The sequence below is a fragment of the Lepidochelys olivacea genome, assembly GCF_965140295.1.
Source record: "Lepidochelys olivacea isolate rLepOli2 genome assembly, chromosome: 4".
NCBI classification, from domain to species: domain Eukaryota; kingdom Metazoa; phylum Chordata; order Testudines; family Cheloniidae; genus Lepidochelys; species Lepidochelys olivacea.
In genome coordinates, this window is record NC_140414.1 from 19,537,778 (window position 1) to 19,555,782 (window position 18,005).

The 18,005-nt window shown below is 42.9% G+C and overlaps 1 protein-coding gene across 1 annotated transcript in view; it reads left to right on the top strand.

Annotated features, from left to right (window-relative positions):
- The window catches only part of SDAD1 (SDA1 domain containing 1), a 37,046-nt gene extending 23,777 nt beyond the window's left edge, over positions 1–13,269 (top strand). Inside the window, exons 15-22 of the mRNA XM_084625785.1 lie at positions 900–997; positions 1,743–1,819; positions 3,161–3,293; positions 4,978–5,075; positions 6,103–6,293; positions 6,833–6,917; positions 7,394–7,555; positions 12,841–13,269. Coding sequence (XP_084481911.1) covers positions 900–997; positions 1,743–1,819; positions 3,161–3,293; positions 4,978–5,075; positions 6,103–6,293; positions 6,833–6,917; positions 7,394–7,555; positions 12,841–12,891 — 895 coding nt within the window. The 3' untranslated portion in view covers positions 12,892–13,269. The remainder of the gene's footprint in view (positions 1–899; positions 998–1,742; positions 1,820–3,160; positions 3,294–4,977; positions 5,076–6,102; positions 6,294–6,832; positions 6,918–7,393; positions 7,556–12,840) is intronic.
- The last annotated feature ends 4,736 nt before the right edge of the window (positions 13,270–18,005 follow it).

Genomic DNA, 18,005 nt, shown 5'->3' on the forward strand with positions numbered 1-18,005 from the left:
CAGGGTGTAGATACCATGATGGTCAAGACTTCATTCCCTATCTATACAATGACTGAAACTGTGCTAGCTACAACTAAGTTTAACCATAGCTGTTGCCAGCGGAATGCTAACCCAGTTTCTGCGCCCAGTATAAACTGGCTTATTTTGCCGAGACCCGTGCCATAGACTGATTGATGTATAATAATAATTGTACAACATATTGTATCTCTTTTATAATCGAGATATAAGATGAGTCTGAGGAAAAGGTGTCCCTGTTCATACCAACTGCATGGGGCTGTGGGTGGAAACATGCTCACTAGTTCGAGCCATGCTTTAAGAATGGTTCTTGCTAAAATGGTTTCAACCATAAGGAGGAGGTGGGGGGTGGACCTTAGAGAGAGACTGGGGAGGGTGAGGGTCAATGTGAGGGTAAAGTTACTTTGAAAGGGAACTCTCCTGAGTGAGCATACAGGTTCCCAGCATAGGCTGTCCTATACTGATCTAACCATGGATGAATGCAGTCAAGATTCCTGACTCCTCTAGGCACAGACATGGTCCACAGATTTAAAGGGTTTTAGCTTTTCTGTATGGGCTGCCCACTTCCACCCTTTGGTCTTGGATGCTTTCTAGCTAGTTAGTGATTGCTGTGCCAGTACTTTATCTTAATTTTCAAAGATGCTGAGCACTTGCACCTCTGGAAACTGGTCCATCATGGTGGCTAGGAGAACAGACTATGCAAAGCTGCCATGCTTTGGATAGGCTACCTCGGGGGTTGAGTCCCGTGCTGCTCTTTTCTCTAACACTGAGTTGTGTGCCTCAAGATGACCGTCCCTGAGTCTCAGACACGGTCGTGCAACATGCTGCAGCCAGGGTCTTTTCTAACTGAGACAAATTTTTTTTAAAAACTTTGATTTTTCTAGAATGAATGCGATAAAAGAGATAACTGCGAGATGTCCTCTGGCTATGACCGAAGACCTGCTCCAAGACCTTGCCCTGTACAAATCTCATAAAGATAAAAGTAAGTTTAGTGCTTTGCAGGTGGAAAAACGTGTTGCTCTTTTTTTTTTTCCCCCCATGTTTATGCTGAGTGTTCTGATGTAAGGAATAGGTTAGAGTTCAGAGTATTTCTCATGTTAGTCTCCTGCACCTCTGTGTCTGTTTCAGGTGTCCTCATGTGAGAGATGAAGTAGTCAGAGCAGTTGGGAGGGGAAAAGGGTAGTTGCCTAGCAGCTACCTGAACTGAAGCTACGTAAGGGCTTGATCTTGCACAGTTTGATCAATGGGAACGTTGTCAATTGGTTGATCACTGACTGTAGGGGATGCAGGTTCATGTCCTAAATAAATATTGATTGTGTGAGTTACCTTGGAAATGTCTGATCTAGTTCTGGAGACACTTTCTTCTTCACTACTTTTTTAGAAGTAACAGATTCACACCGATATTGGTAGCTGCTTAAATTTTGAAAAAGGATTTTTGGGGAGTTGTATCCAATAAACAAAACTAGAGTAGAGCAAAGAAGGCTAAGAGTAGAAGGTAGTTTTACAAAGTAGGTAGTCCAGAGTAGAAGGGAAAGACATGGATTCTCAGATAGAATAATGCGAAGAAGTTACTATTGAGAAAGATGTAGGAAATATAGCGGTTTTCCTTTTACCCTCCTCCCCACCCACAGAACAAAACCTAATTCTAGCTCAATGCTTTCCTTTTCATTTGATCCAGATCCTGCTTTTTCCAAGGTGTTTGTTTATTCCTGGTATTTGTTTTGTAGATGTAATGATGTCTGCAAGAACTCTGATACATCTCTTCCGATCACTGAATCCGCAAATGTTACAAAAAAAATTCAGGGTAAGTGATGTTTATGTGCATTAATTTGTATCTGAAATGGAGGGTTGTGATCCTGAAAATGAGGATGAAATAAATTGAACATCTCTAGCCAGTGAACATGGTTAACTGTGTGCATACTTTTAACTAAGAATATGTGCATTGCATTTTGCTCTGGAGAGATCACCTAAAGGCAAAAGGCAGTGTGGCCTAAGGACAGAGCACTGGACCTAGGAGACATGGGTTCTATTCCTGGCTCTGCCACTCGCTTACTAGGTGACCTTGGGCAAGTCACTTCCCATCTCAGTTTCCCCATCTGTAAAATGGGGATAACGGTGCTTCTTTGCAAAGTGCCTTGAGAGCTGTAGAGTATCTTTGTCCCCACCGCTTCACTGCAGAATCCATCGTTAATCTATGGAGAGGAGATGTTTTTCAATAAAGTGCTGTGCTCTGAAAATGCAATATCAGAAGCTCTTCATCATTTATTTTTCTGTGTGACTAAAACCTAACCTTGTTAAAAGAAGTGGGTGGAGGGATTTTCTGAACCTGGAGGGCTGTGGATCTCTGTTGTTCCAATGCTCATTAATGTATAAAGCTTGTTCGGAATAGGCCCAAGCTGCAGAAGTGTAATCCAGAGTTTTGGAGGGCATGCTGGGATGTGTGCCTCTGGCAGATTTCTAACACTGGCACAGATTTCTAACACAGATTTCTAACTTCTTGTTTCATTGGTGAAAAAACCACCTTGTAACAGGGCAGTCTGCCCTTTAAGGGGAGCAACCAGCCCTGTTCTGGGGAGCAGCGTGGCAGGCAGGTGTTGGGAATTAACTGACCCAGCTGGGTAGCAGCAGTTGATTGGGTCTGATGTTTTCCACTAGGGGATATAAATGAGGACCTGCGGCAGTCCAGGACCAGGAGAGGGCTGGGAGAATGCTCTCCTGTAACTATGGCAGAGGACTACAGGAGGCCCTGTGGACCTCCTAGGCAGGGTGGAAATCCTGACACTAAACTGCCAGTCCCCGTCCAGTTCCCTTCGTTTGACCCTTTGACCGCACTCCTGTCCATGTTGTTCATTAGTTGTCCCCTGTAATTATTTGGTTTTCCAGGTCCTGTGGACCCCCCTCTTGGGCTTGGGGGGGGAATCCTTTAGCTTTGCCCGCCCACTTCCTGGATCCCAATAAGACTAAATTGCCAGAGGCTGGGGGAACACCACAGTGTGTGTTGTGAGCAGTACTATGTATATTACCATATCATGTTTCCCAGGCTGGTGATCGAGTCCACCAACCTTATGCCCCTTTTAAAATGTTCTGTTGGTGAAATTAAAGAAAACAAAGAGCTACTTACAACATGTACTTGGTTTACTTATAGGGTAAACCTACTGAGGCCTCATCAGAAGCCAGAATCCACGAGTATGGAGAATTAGATGCCAAAGATTATATTCCAGGAGCAGAAATATTAGAGGTTGAGAATAAGGAAGAAGAAGGAGGGAAACACGAGGAAGGTTGGTTAGTTTTTCTTCACTTCCAGGCCGTACAGCATTGACACTAGAGTTCTAGTTACATGTGAAAGTGTGGTGCAAGTCTCTTGTTGTAAAGCAGAAAGTTTGACAGTGTAATGTCTTGAGTAACCCTGGCCATGTGTCCAGTGAAACAGCACTAGTGCTGCCCTTGAATGAATGAATGAATGAATGCAATACACACCCAGTTATATTTGACATTGGGTCTGTGCTGCTTTATGCAGTATTTGCTTTAGCAAGAGATAACAAAAGGGTTTTGTTGCCTGTGTGACTAATCTTCAAGAAAAAGCAGGTCATACGGCTTCAAAAGTGCACCTGTTCAGCTCTCCCCAAGATAAAGAACTGCTTGCTTACTATGTCCTTGAGTCACTTTGAAGACTTAAGAAGAGCAGTGCTCAGGCTGTTGAAAATGTAACATGACTTTTTCATACAATGTGTGCTGCTTCCATATCTGTGTGAACTGGTTGGATGTTGGGGATGCGGCAGAATATCACTGCCTGCTTGTCTACTGCGCAGGGCACCATACATCATGGGGCACTCGTGTAGCGCTGTTTATCTTCAGAGCCTTTTCCAAACACATTTTATAACTTTATAGAGCTCTTTACAATAACTGCAACGTAGGCTGGCAGTAAATTAGGTTTACACGACAGCTTGTCTCCATTGCCAGTGATTAGACATCGGGCACACCAGTGTTTTGCAAGCTGCCTTTGGTGTTTTCTTACAACTTTGGGGATAACTTGTTTATTTCTATGGTTGGTCCCACTTACAACAACTGATGATGACATCACAACCTCCATGAAGGATCTGATTCTAGTTACTGTATAAACTTGTAATAAAGTGACAGTTTCTGCCTTAAATAGCTTGTGTACTATGTTAATTACAAGATGCAACAGGTGCCTGAAGTAAACTGGTTAGGGGCACGTCTTGTCTTTGACAGCTTCCACAAGCCATTTCCACCAAACTGCCGGTTTTTATATAAATACACACATCTTAATGTTGCTGAGAGACACAACTTTGTGGTCCATGGACTATTTTTGTACAGCATGTAGCACAGGGATCAGCAACCTTTGGCACGCAGCCCATCAGGGAAATCCGCTGGCGGGCCAGGACGGTTTGTTTACTTGTAGCGTCCGGAGGTTTGGCCGACCGCAGCTTCCACTGGCCGTGGTTTGCTGTTTCGGGCCAATGGGGGCTGTGGGAAGCAGCAGCTAGCACATCTCTCGGCCCGCACCGCTTCCTGCAGCCCCCATTAGCCTGGAATGGTGAACCACGGCCAGTGGGAGCTGTGATCAGTTGAACCTGCGGACGCTGCAGGTAAACAAACCGGCCCGGCCCGCCAGTGGATTTCCCTGATGGGCCGCATGCCAAAGGTTGCCAATCCGTGATCTAGCACATTGTGGATGATACCTGAAATGTATACTTTTTAAATAGCAGTCAACCTCTACCGTAACTTGACAACCCTTTAATGCTTGCTTGTCATTTCTAGTGGTATCTGGACTAGGTGATTGAGAACTGCAAAGGGAGGGCTTTTAAAAACAGTAGTGCATTTAGCAGGTAGAGATAACATGGAAGGAAACAAATCTGGGATCCAGTCTTAATTGCTATATTTGTTGTCACGCAATTGAACTAAGTCTGTTCTAGTCACTGTGTGTGCCTCTTGCCCTGGCAGATGGATGGCAAAGTGCCAGTCTCGGTGAGGAGGAAGACGATGAAGATGGGGAATGGATAGATGTGCACCATTCCTCAGATGAGGAGCAGCAAGAAATAGTGAGTTTTGTCATCACTTTCTGGCCTAAATATAAATGTGATTTTCAAAGATTGGGCTTGATTCTCCGTTGGCTTGCACCTTTAATGTAGTTTTCAGCTGTGCCAAGGGAGTGTATAAACAGTAGCTAATGAGAAAGGGGTGTGTCACACCACCATTGCACAGGTATAAGTGAATATCCACAAGTCAAAGCAGGGGAGAATCAGTCCTGTGTGTAAATATTTTACAGCCTATGGCAATGGTTTTCAACTGTGGACCACCACTTGTTCAGGGAAAGCCCCTGGCATGCCAGGCCAGTTTGTTTACCTGCCGTGTCCGCAGGTTTGGCCAATTGCGGCTCTCACTGACTGCGGTTCGCTGCTCCAGGCCAGTGGGGGCTGTGGGAAGCTGTGCAGGCTGAGGGATGTGCTGGCCACCCTTCCCACAGCCCCCATTGGCCTGGAGCGGCGAACTGCGGCCAGTGGGAGCCGTGATCAGCTGACCCTGCGGACACGGCCGGTAAACAAACCGGCCCGGCCCGCCAGGGGCTTTCCCTGAACAAGCAGTGAACCACAGTTGAGAACCACTGGCCTATGGGGAATAGGGCAAATTCTCTCCATCTTCAGCAAAGAGGAGGAGTATTTTGGCACATTTCTAATGCTCCTTACTCCTTCTCTCTCCCTTATACATGAACAAGCACACTCAACCAATTTCCTGGAAAGCCTGGGAACTCCTTGATCACAGGCTGCGTGGTGCCCCAACGTGGGCTCTGTTGGTAATGTTACACCCACTGTTGAACTTTGCTGTAGACCTGAAGAAGGCCAGTGCTACTCCCTCCCCTACGCCTCTCACCTCCCACATATTCTGGTCTTCTGCCCTAACCAACCATATGCCCTTATTATAAAGGCAAGTCCTGTTTCTCTCCAGCGACCTGCTTAGGTGGAGAGAAACAGGACTTGCCTTTACAATAAGATTATAGTGTACAAATAAACCATACAACACCATTGCTTTAAAGACCCTGATGATTGTCACTGTTGTCCGCATTTAAAGGGGGAGAAGATCAAAAGCATGCCTGTAGAAGAACAGAAAGCCAAAGCAGCAGCAGTTAGCACGAGCCGGGTTTTAACTCAAGAAGACTTCCAGAAAATACACCTGGCCCAGATAGCCAAAGAGCTCAACTCAGCACCTGGCAAAGCTGCAAAGAGGAAGAACATTGCAATAGACAGCGACGAGGAGAGCAGGTAGAATACAAAATTCCTTTTCACTCAGGTGGTATAATGGATATTATTTCTACTGCAGGAGCCCTTAGGAGCCTGAACCATGGGCCAGGACCTCATTGTGTTACGTGCTGTATAAATGTATAATAAAAAGATGTGTCCTCATGCTACACAGCTTCCAATCTAAGTATGAGACAAGGCAGTGAGTGAATATAGGGGGGTCAGCACAAGGGACCAATGAGACGATACTTGTCAGCTTGATAGGCTGTGGTCTCAGCACACCGGCTGACTGACCGCTGCTGAGATTTTTGTAGGTATGGTAGTTAAAAAGGGATTTGAAGGTGGACACTGAGGCAGCTGTGCAGATGTTTATGGGTAGCTCCTCCCATGCATAAGGGCAGCATGGGACAAAGCATACAGGTGCTTGTGTGAAAGTGGGCAGTGAGCTCAGAAGCCATATCTCGAGAATGAATGAGAGATGATAGAGAGGGTGAGGATAGATCCGTGCGTGGTAAAGGCTCTCGTGATGCCAGACAACATCATAATCTCTTTTTGTTTTGCAGGGGAGAGTTGCTTTCGCTCAGAGATATTGAGCATCTACATAAGAAGCCTAAATCAGACAAGGAAACAAGACTGGCCACAGCCATGGTGAGGAGCCATGATATTCCAGATCTTCTTCCTTGCAGATTTTCAGGGGTTTCAGGCTTTGCAACCTGCAGAGTTACAAGAACACAGTAGGGGCAGGTTTCAAAGGGCTCAGGCATGAATGACAGCTAGGTAACTGGTTGCCTCCCCCTCCTGGGTTCTTTGCCGACCTGGCACAGACCAATGGATAACTTTAGTCTGGTTCCCTGTCTCTGACTGTGGCTGATGCTGGGAATTTTAAAACCTTTTTTTTTTTTTTTTTAATAGAGGCTCTTATTCAAAAGTTACAGTTAAACAGCCAATCACAAAGCACATAAAATCGCTCAGGAAAGCAAAGTGAGTCTGGATTTGCAGCTCCAGGAGTGGAAAGTGTGCAGGGGTAAATGGCATTTCTATGGAGACCAGTTAGATGATCTGACTTGTGAGAAGAAAAGATAACCCTGTGGGCTTTAATTGTTTGGATATTTTTTCCTCCGTAGGCTGGAAAGACAGACAGAAAAGAATTTGTGAAAAGAAAAACTAAAATGAATCCGTTCGCTAGCTCCACTAACAAAGAGAAGAAAAAGCAGAAGAACTTTATGATGATGAGATACAGTCACAATGTCCGAACAAAAAATAAACGTTCCTTCAGGGAAAAACAGGTCAGTATTTAATACTCAGCCCATTGGTGACAAAGTAAATTGGAGACTAGTCAGGGGCAGTGTATGCAACAAATTTTAGTTATTTGTATTTCAGCTAAAATAAGCGCCCCTCACGTGCTCTAGGAGGTTTTATGTACTTAAAGATTTCCTGTGACAAAGCTTAGTTCAAATGAACATATAATAGGCTGCTTCTCTTAAACTAATGATCACTTGCCAACCAATCCAATAAAAAAGCCCCTTGTGCAGTCTATACATCCCTTAGCCTATGTCCTACCCAAATGCCTGAGCTTTGTAGCAGTCACAGATCTGGGCTCTTGCAGACCAATGGCTGCCAGTGCTGGGGGGCTTTCTTATAACTGGCTTGGACTTGTCTGCGTAGAAAACACCAAATCGTGGTGAAGTTATATTAGGGCTGTAGCATAATATGGGAATGTAATTATAACACAGCGTGGGCCCCTTGGCATTGGCAAGATCAAACTTTGATTATACTACAATCAGGGACACCAGTGTGACAGAACATGCTGCCTTTGCGTGGTAGAATTGGCTTTGCAGACAGGCCTTTTAGTCTATCCTTTTCTTTTCCTTTGGGCTCCTCTTCAAACCCTCATTTCACAGTCACCATCTTCCTGATTACCTTATTCACCAGAGACAGGTCTGTCCTCCCTCTCGTTCTGGCTGGGCATGCTGTATCTATGATCAAAGGTGCCTCCTGAAATCCTCTCATCTGCTCTGGAAAATCAAGGCCAAAATGTTGCTGACTATTATAATGCCGCTATACTTGCTCAAAGAGCCATTTCCAGGAAAATCCTGCCTTGTGGCTTTCTCACCAAGCTGTCTCTTTGGTAGAGCATATGTACTGACTTCATTATAAACACCCCTTTGTCGGTAAGATTTGGGTCCCAGTGAGTAGCTCCAGGGTCTGTTTCTGGCTTTTTATTCCCTGCTAAAGGCAGCCAAACAGTGTTGAGAATGGTCCGCCAGTGGCTTTTCTTTACAAACCAGATGAGGAAAGTAGATCCTGGGTATTCTTATATGATGTTTTATTAAATAACATGACTCTGGAGCAGTACCTCTAAATCTGCTCTTTACTTGGTATCTTCTCCATTTCCCACAAAAGTGGGATCTAGGCTGATCCCATTGACTGCAGCAATGTGCTGATTCCACCCTCTCTTATAAAACACAAGAGGTTCACTTTGTGAATGAGTGGCTTAGGTACTTTAATGAGCTCGCTAATCCTCTGCACTTGCATTGAGGTGTTGACGTCTCTGATTTGGTAGGCAGCCAGACTACCTCGCTACATCAGATCTCTGCGAGAAGCAAAACAAGCAGTGTGTTAGTGATTTGAGCCAAAAGGCTTGAAGGCCCCTGTTGGGAAGGGAACGGCTTAAAAGAACTAAAATTTGATTTTATAGTTCCAGAGCTAAAATCCCCATTTTAAATTAGGGCTGTCAAACCTTTAAAATAAATTTTGCAATTAATCGCAGTTGTAATCGCACTGTTAAACAATAATAGAATACCACTTTAAATTTATTATAAATATTTTTGGATGTTTTTCTACATTTTCAAATATATTGATTTTCAGTTACAGCAGAGGATAAAAAGTGTACAGCGCTCACTTTATATTTTTTATTACAAATATTTGCAGTGTAAAAAAAGATGAGTATTTTTCATTCACCTCATACAAGTACCGTAGTGCAATCTCTTTATTGTGAAAGTACAATTTACAAATGTAGGATTATTTTTTTTTTTTTTACTATAACTGCATTCAAAAACGAAACAACGTAAAACATTTGAGAGACTACAAGTTAAAGCATGAAGGGGCTTACGAATGTTAAGCATATCTGGCATGCAAATACTTCGCAGTGCTATCTACAGCAATGCAACGTGAACGCCTGTTCTCACTTTCAGGTGACATATGTAAATAAGCGGGCAGAATTATCTCCTGTAAATATAAACAACTTGTTTGTCTAAGTGATTGGATGAACAAGAAGTAGGACTGAGTGGACTTTAGGCTCTAAAGTTTGACATGGTTTATTTTTGTGTGTGTTTACATAACTGCACTCAGAAACAAAATCTACGTTTGTAAGTTGCATTTTTGTTAGAGATGGAAAGAATGAGCAGGAGGACCCAGAGGCGGATTGAGTGAATGGACTTCTTTATTACGGTACTTGTTCCCCTTGACCCAGTTGTTGAGTAAGCCCTGAGTTAATCACATCACGCTCTTTTATCTAAGTTAATATGTAAATACCCACATTTACTACAATGCCCCCAAACCCCTTATTTGATAATATGAATGCCCATATAATGAATATTAATAGCTATATGCTGAATATCATATATCCGCCCCTGTTTACTGTTTATAGCATTAAGCATATTCTACAGACATTTTTACCTTGAAGATACTGCAAAGAAATGTAATTGTAGCCACAGGTTCCCTTAATCGCAGTTTGCAGGGAAGGGAGGAAGGGCCATGTCTCGAGCTCATTTATGTAGCTGGGAAAGGAAGGTGGGGGAGATAACACTTCTTCACACATGGGGTATCCTTCAGACAACCACATTCCTTATGTAGCTGCAGCGCTTATCTATCCTTAACAAGCAGAAGGGAAGGGAGAGGATGGTAACTTTATCGATTAAGCGAAGAAATAGTGCGTGCCTATGCCTACTCTCTATTACCATGATAGCACACCAGTGGTTTCCCAGGTCTTTACTTAACCCTTACAAGTCCCAACAATTTTCACGATAAAGAGATCGCACTATAGTACTTGTATGAGGTGAATGAAATATACTATTTTTTTTACAGTGCAGATATTTGCAATAAAAATATCAAGTGAGAACTGTACACATATTCTGGGTTATAATTGAAATCAATATATTTTAAAACGAAAACATCTAAAATATTATAATTTTAAATTGGTGTTTCTGTTATTGTTTAACAATGAGATTAAAACTGCAATTAATCGTGACTATTTTTTTAATCTAGTTGATTGGTTTTGTGTTTAATTGACAGCCCTGTTTTAAATGTGTCTACATTTCTGGCAGAACCTCTCTAGAGTGACTCTGTACTTGTAAATGTCAGTCTTTCTTTTTCTTTTTCTTTTTTTTAAGAAGCTTCATTTGCCCTTTAAAGAAATTACTTTAAACCTACTTAAAGGGACAAGAGTGATATTGTACTGATCTTTTCCAGTTTAACACCATTGACACAGTGCAATAACATTTATATTACATTAATTACATTAGTGATTTTTTTATTGTAGTGTCTAAGAAGTGTCACTACTGCTATGTTTACTGCTTGAATCTAGGACTTCACTGACTCTTGGTTGTATTATCAATTCTATCTAGGTGTGAGTATGATCCCTATCACGACAGTGCCTGCCATGGTTTTTGGTGTAGGGGTTTATGAGCGGTCTTTGCCTCTCATTTTTACAATATATATCGAGATTTTTTTCCTAAAGTACTAAATAATCTGCTTGGTTTCTTGGCATTTTTAATATTTTCTAGACTAAGTTATTAAGTCTAGCCTGATTAGTGTGTCACTAGAAAAGTTATAATAGCTTTTCCTTAAAAGGGTAATTTTAGTTAGTATATTAAACTTTCCTAAGTGCTTAAAATAAGAATTAAATTGTTTCCAAATTACTGTTTTTATAAAAGCTTTTGGCAGTGAATATCCAATTTTATCTCAATGTACCTCTTCCTAATTGTTTGTGCCAAGTTCTGTTTCAAAGTAGCAAAGTGTGTGACATTAAATACATAGCTGTTAATACCTCTGTGCATAGAGTACCTAGGGCACTAGCCCAGGCAGGCTGGCTTGATTCCAGTCGGGTGACTCATAGACTTTAAGGCCAGAAGGGATCATCATGATCTCTTGACCTCCTGCATATTGCAGGCCACAGAACTTTACTTACCCCGTCCTGTCTTCAATCCATAACCTCTGTCTGAGTTACTGAAGTCCTCAAATAATGATTTAAGACTTTGTTACAGAGAATCCACCCTTTACACTAATTTAAACCTGCAAGTGACCCGTGCCTCATGCTGCAGAGGAAGGCAAAATACCTCCAGGGTCTCTGCCAATCTGACCCAGGGGAAAATTCCCCATCCTTGGTGCTTAGCAGTCCCACTTCTTCTTTCCTTGTTTTCTTTTTATTTATACGGCTATAGAACATTTTACTGTTGGTTTTAATTTCCTTTGCAAGGTCCAACTCTGCTTGGCTTTTGGCAATTCTCACTTTTCCCCTGCACTTTCTGACTTCCAAGAGGTAGTTTTCCTTGTTGATTCATCCCTTCCTCCATTCCTCATAGGCTTTGTACTGTCTCTTAATAACCTGTTTGAGATGCTTGCTCATCCAGCTTGGTCTGCAACCCTTCCCTATGGACTTTTTCTCCTTGCTTGGGATGCAGGCATCAGATACTTTCTGCAATTTTGACTTAAAGTAATTCCAAGCCTCCTCCACATTCAGATCCTTGAGTGCTTCAGTCCAGTCCACTTCCCTAACTACTTCCCTTAATTTTTTTAAAGTTTACCCTTTTGAAATCCTAGTTGCAGATCCATTTTTGTTTATCCTTCCATTTAGCTTAAACTGAATTAGCTCATGATCACGTGAACCAAGGGTCACCTACAATCAGCTCTTCTATGAGATCCACACTACTCACCAATACCAAATCTAAAATGGCATCACATCTTGCTGGTTTGGCTACAGTTAGGTGAAGAAATCTGTCAGCTATTGCATCCAGGAAAATCTAGTCCCTGCTATAATTAGTAGCACTTGTCCTCCAATCTATAACTGAATTAAGGCCACAGTTTTAACTATGGTGTGTTTTTTGAATTCCTGTGTGGCGATCTTGCCTGCTAATGTCTCCCATCCTATAGGTGGCTACATGCCAGCAATGAACAGGATTTTATATATATACGGTTTTCACATCACATGGGGATTGCTGCATGATGGGTGCTATATTGGTATTTCAGTTAAATACTTAAAAAGAACTGGAGTACTTATGACACCTTGGAGACTAACAAATTTATTTGAGCATAAGCTTTTGTGGGCTACAGCCCACTTCATCAGATGCATCTGATAAAGTGGGCTGAAGTGGGCTGTGGCCCACAAAAGCTTATGCTCAAATTTATTAGTCTCCAAGGTGCCACAAGTACTCCTTTTCTTTTTGCGGATACAGACTAACATGGCTGCTACTCTGCAACCAGTTAAATACTTGAAAACTTGTAGTAAGAATACCTCAATATTGCACTGTTATGCAACACGATTTATTTTATTTATTTGTTTTTTGTATTCTAGTTGGCATTACGAGATGCACTTTTGAAAAAGAGAAAAAGGCTGGTGAAATAACTTAAAACAACAAAGGAGCGGACTGTTTTATATCCTTACTGTGGGTATAGTAATAACCCTAGAAAATAATTTTTATATTGGAAAGTACAAGATCACCTGTACTGAAGAATTGGATGTCCATTGAATATAACTCTGCAGCACCAAATGAGTCTCATTTGTACGTGTTGGCGTCAAGAGATCCTGCATTCTAGAAGCATCTTCAGAAGGGAGGCTGTTACCTTTTATTGAATATAACTTATTTTGAGTTAACTGGTTATGTCCCTGTAAATATTAACTAAAGCAAGGAGAATTTCATTGTTAAATGTTTTGCCTGAATCATGGAAAATGTAAATCCTAGATCAATCCATGTAAAATAACTTTTACGTAGATTAAAAACTTTGTGCCTTTCATAAGCATGTAATTTTTTAAAGGACTTTGAAAACGGTTAACTTTAATTTCCCGCTTTTAGAAATAGAAGGTGGGTGAGGACTGAGGTAATCGCTTTTATTAGACCAACTTCTGTTGGTCTGAGAGAAGCTTTCATGCTACACAGAGCTCTTTTTCAGGTCTGAGAGAGGTAACCAAAGTGTCACAGCTAAATACAAGATAGAGCAGATAGTTTAGCATAAGTAGTTAGTGCATATTCTAAGGCAGGCATTCTCAACTTTTTTCTTTCTGAAACCCCCCCCCCCCCCCCCAACATGATGTAAAAACTCCACAGCCCACCTGTGTCACAACAACTTTTTCTTTGCGTATAAAAGCCAGGACCAGTATTCGGGAGTAGAAAGCAGGGCAGTTGCCCCGGGCAATATGCCCCGGGGGCCACCGCAAAAATAAGTTGCTCAGGCTTCGGCTTCAGCTTCAGGAGGTGGAGCTCAGGGGCCCAGGCTGCAGTCTGGCGCAGCAGGGCTTTGGCTTTCTGCCCCTGGCCCTAGCAAGCTTAATGCTGGCCATGTTTGGAGAACCCCCTGAAACCTGCTTGCAGCCCCTGGCTGAGAACCACTGTTTCTTAGGGACCTTTGAAGATGAAGTGGCCCGTTTAGCATGCCTGTAGTCATAGGACAAAAATGGGGGTTAGTGGGTTACGGCGTGTTGTAATAAGCTATAAATCCAGTGTCTTTATTAAGGCTATGTTTTTTAATGGCTAGCAAAGTTATGAATTTAAACTCCCAGGCTTGTCTTTTGAAAGTGTTGTGCAGGTTTCCTTTGAAGATGAGGACTGTGTTCACCCACAGGTGATATGATAGTTTTGTCTTCTATCATTTTCTTGTGAGTTCATTCAAGGGTGTAGTTATTGTCTGGTTTCCTCCCCATAGCTGTTGGGACATTTAGTGCACTGGCTGAGGTACACCACATGTTGTGATAGGCACCACATGTTGTGACATGTGTAGGACCCATGGCTCTTGAAAGGTGTGTTGTGGTGGACATTGATTGTTGTAGCCGTGGAGATTTGTCTGCAGGTGTTGCATCTGTTGTTGTGGCAGAGTCTGGTGCTGCTTTAAGTTGGTGACTTGTCCTAGTATAGCACCCCCTTCTCCCTGCCCCTTTTTGTGTCCTATGACCACAGAGGTGTTAACAGGCCCCTTAATCTTGAATGGTCCTTTTAGAATATGTGTTAACAGCTTATGCTAAAGTACAGGTTCAGTCTTGTTTTTAGCTGTGACACTTACCTTTCCCAGACCTGAAGAACTCCCAATAAGCTCAAAAAGAAAAGGAGTCCTTGTGGCACCTTAGAGACTAACCAATTTATTTGAGCATAAGCTTTCATGAGCTACAGCTCACTTCATCGGCTGCATACTGTGGAAAGTGTAGAAGATCTTTTTATATACACACAAAGCATGAAAAAATACCTCCTCCCACCCCACTCTCCTGCTGGTAATAGCTTATCTAAAGTGATCACTCTCCTTACAATGTGTATGATAATCAAGGTGGGCCATTTCCAGCACAAATCCAGGGTTTAAACAAGAACGTGGGGGGGGGGAGCGGGTAGGAAAAAACAAGGGGAAATAGGTTACCTTGCATAATGACTTAGCCATTCCCAGTCTCTATTCAAGCCTAGGTTAATTGTATCCAATTTGAAAATGAATTCTAATTCGAAAGTTTCTCGCTGGAGTCTGGATTTGAAGTTTTTTTGTTGTAATATAGCAACTTTCATGTCTGTAATCGTGTGACCAGAGAGACTGTAGTGTTCTCCGACTGGTTTATGTGACCTAGAATCCTATTTTCGACGTCTCCGACTCAAGGAATATTTCCAACATACCTCTGAACAACATACTAATCCACAGAGACCTCCCTACCAACACTACAAAAAGAAGGATTCTGGGTGAACTCCTCCTGAAGGTCGAAACAGCAGACTGGACTTCTACATAGAGTGCTTCCGCCGACGTGCATGGGCTGAAATTGTGGAAAAGCAGCATCACTTGCCCCATAACCTCAGCAGTGCGGAACACAATGCCATCCACAGCCTCAGAAACAACTCCGACATCATAATCATAAAGGCTGACAAAGGAGGTGCTGTTGTCGTCATGAATAGGTCGGAATATGAACAAGAGGCTGCTCGGCAGCTCTCCAACACCACTTTCTACAAGCCATTACCCTCTGATCCCACTGAGAGTTACCGAAAGCAACTACAGCATTTGCTCAAGAAACTCCCTGAAAAAGCACAAGATCAAATCCGCACAGACGCACCCCTGGAACCCTGACCTGGGATATTCTATCTACTACCCAAGATCCATAAACCTGGAAATCCTGGGCGCCCCATCATCTCAGGCATTGGCACCCTGACAGCAGGATTGTCTGGCTATGTAGACTCCCTCCTCAGGCCCTACGCTACCAGCACTCCCAGCTACCTTCGAGACAACACTGACTTCCTGAGGAAACTACAATCCATCGGTGATCTTCCTGATAATACCATCCTGGCCACTATGGATGTAGAAGCCCTCTACACCAACATTCCACACAAAGATGGACTACAAGCCGTCAAGAACACTATCCCCAATAATGTCTCGGCTAACCTGGTGGCTGAACTTTGTGACTTTGTCCTTACCCATAACTATTTCACATTTGGGGACAATGTATACCTTCAGATCAGCGGCACTGCTATGGGTACCCGCATGGCCCCACAGTATGCCAACATTTTTATGGCTGATTTAGAACAACGCTTCCTCAGCTCTCGTCCCCTAACGCCCCTACTCTACTTGCGCTATATTGATGACATCTTCATCATCTGGACCCATGGAAAAGAAGCCCTTGAGGAATTCCACCATGATTTCAACAATTTCCATCCCACCATCAACCTCGGCCTGGTCCAGTCCACACAAGAGATCCACTTCCTGGACACTACAGTGCTAATAAACGATGGTCACATAAACACCACCCTATCCCGGAAACCTACTGACTGCTTCTCCTACCTACATGCCTCCAGCTTTCACCCTGACCACACCACACGATCCATTGTCTACAGCCAAGCTCTGCGATACAACCGAATTTGCTCCAACCCTTCAGACAGAGACAAACACCTACAAGATCTCTATCAAGCATTCTTACAACTACAGTACCCACCTGCGGAAGTGAAGAAACAGATTGATGGAGCCAGAAGAGTTCCCAGAAGTCACCTACTACAGGACAGGCCTAACAAAGAAAATAACAGAACGCCACTAGCCGTCACCTTCAATCCCCAACTAAAACCCCTCCAACGCATTATTAAGGATCTACAACCTATCCTGAAGGATGACTCAACACTCACAAATCTTGGGAGACAGGCCAGTCCTTGCCTACAGACAGCCCCCCAACCTGAAGCAAATACTCACCAGCAACCACATACCACACAACAGAACCACTAACCCAGGAACCTATCCTTGCAACTGTGCCCACATCTATTCAGGGGACACCATCACAGGTCCTAATAACATCAGCCACACTATCAGAGGCTCGTTCACCTGCACATCCACCAATGTGATATATGCCATCATGTGCCAGCAATGCCCCTCTGCCATGTACATTGGTCAAACTGGACAGTCTCTACGTAAAAGAATAAATGGACACAAATCAGATGTCAAGAATTATAACATTCATAAACCAGTTAGAGAACACTTCAATCTCTCTGGTCACGTGATTACAGACATGAAAGTTGCGATATTACAACAAAAAAACTTCAAATCCAGACTCCAGCAAGAAACTGTTGAATTAGAATTCATTTTCAAATTGGATACAATTAACTTAGGTTACCTTGCATAATGACTTAGCCATTCCCAGTCTCTATTCAAGCCTATTTCCCCTTGTTTTTTCCTACCCGCTTCCCCCCCCCCCCCCCCGACATTCTTGTTTAAACCCTGGATTTGTGCTGGAAATGGCCCACCTTGATTATCATACACATTGTAAGGAGTGATCACTTTAGATAAGCTATTACCAGCAGGAGAGTGGGGTGGGAGGAGGTATTTTTTTCATGCTTTGTGTGTATATAAAAAGATCTTCTACACTTTCCACAGTATGCAGCCGATGAAGTGAGCTGTAGCTCACGAAAGCTTATGCTCAAATAAATTGGTTAGTCTCTAAGGTGCCACAAGGACTCCTTTTCTTTTTGCGAATACAGACTAACACGGCTGTTACTCTGAAATCTCCCAATAAACGGGAAAGCTTGTCTCTCTCACCCACAGAAGTTGCTCCAGTAAAAGATGATCTATCACCTACCTTGTTTCTCCAATATCCTGGGACCAACACAGCTACATCAACAGTACATACTTTCCCCTTTTTTGTTTAAAATAAAACAAACTTCACAGCTTGTACAATCAAATGATTGTGGATGTGCACAGTTAGGGTATTCTATGGTCCAAAACTGGAACAGTTAGTGGAAGAATGGGATCTGCATGACTGTTCTAAAACAATGCCCCTCTCCTAAACCTGACATCATATGGGCCAGAGATTTGGCCATACTGAGTCAATTGCAGAATGATGCCTAAATCTGTTGGAAGATGAAATAAAGTGCATGTCTATACCACCCCCCGCTGATAGCACCTAACCAATTACTTTTCTGTAGCGTTTTGCTATGCAGTTTTTTTATTCAAAAATAATTTGCATCCTGTTTCCGTCACATTTCCCTCTCTCATCTCTGTCCTTTTTGTTGTCTGTCCCTCTCC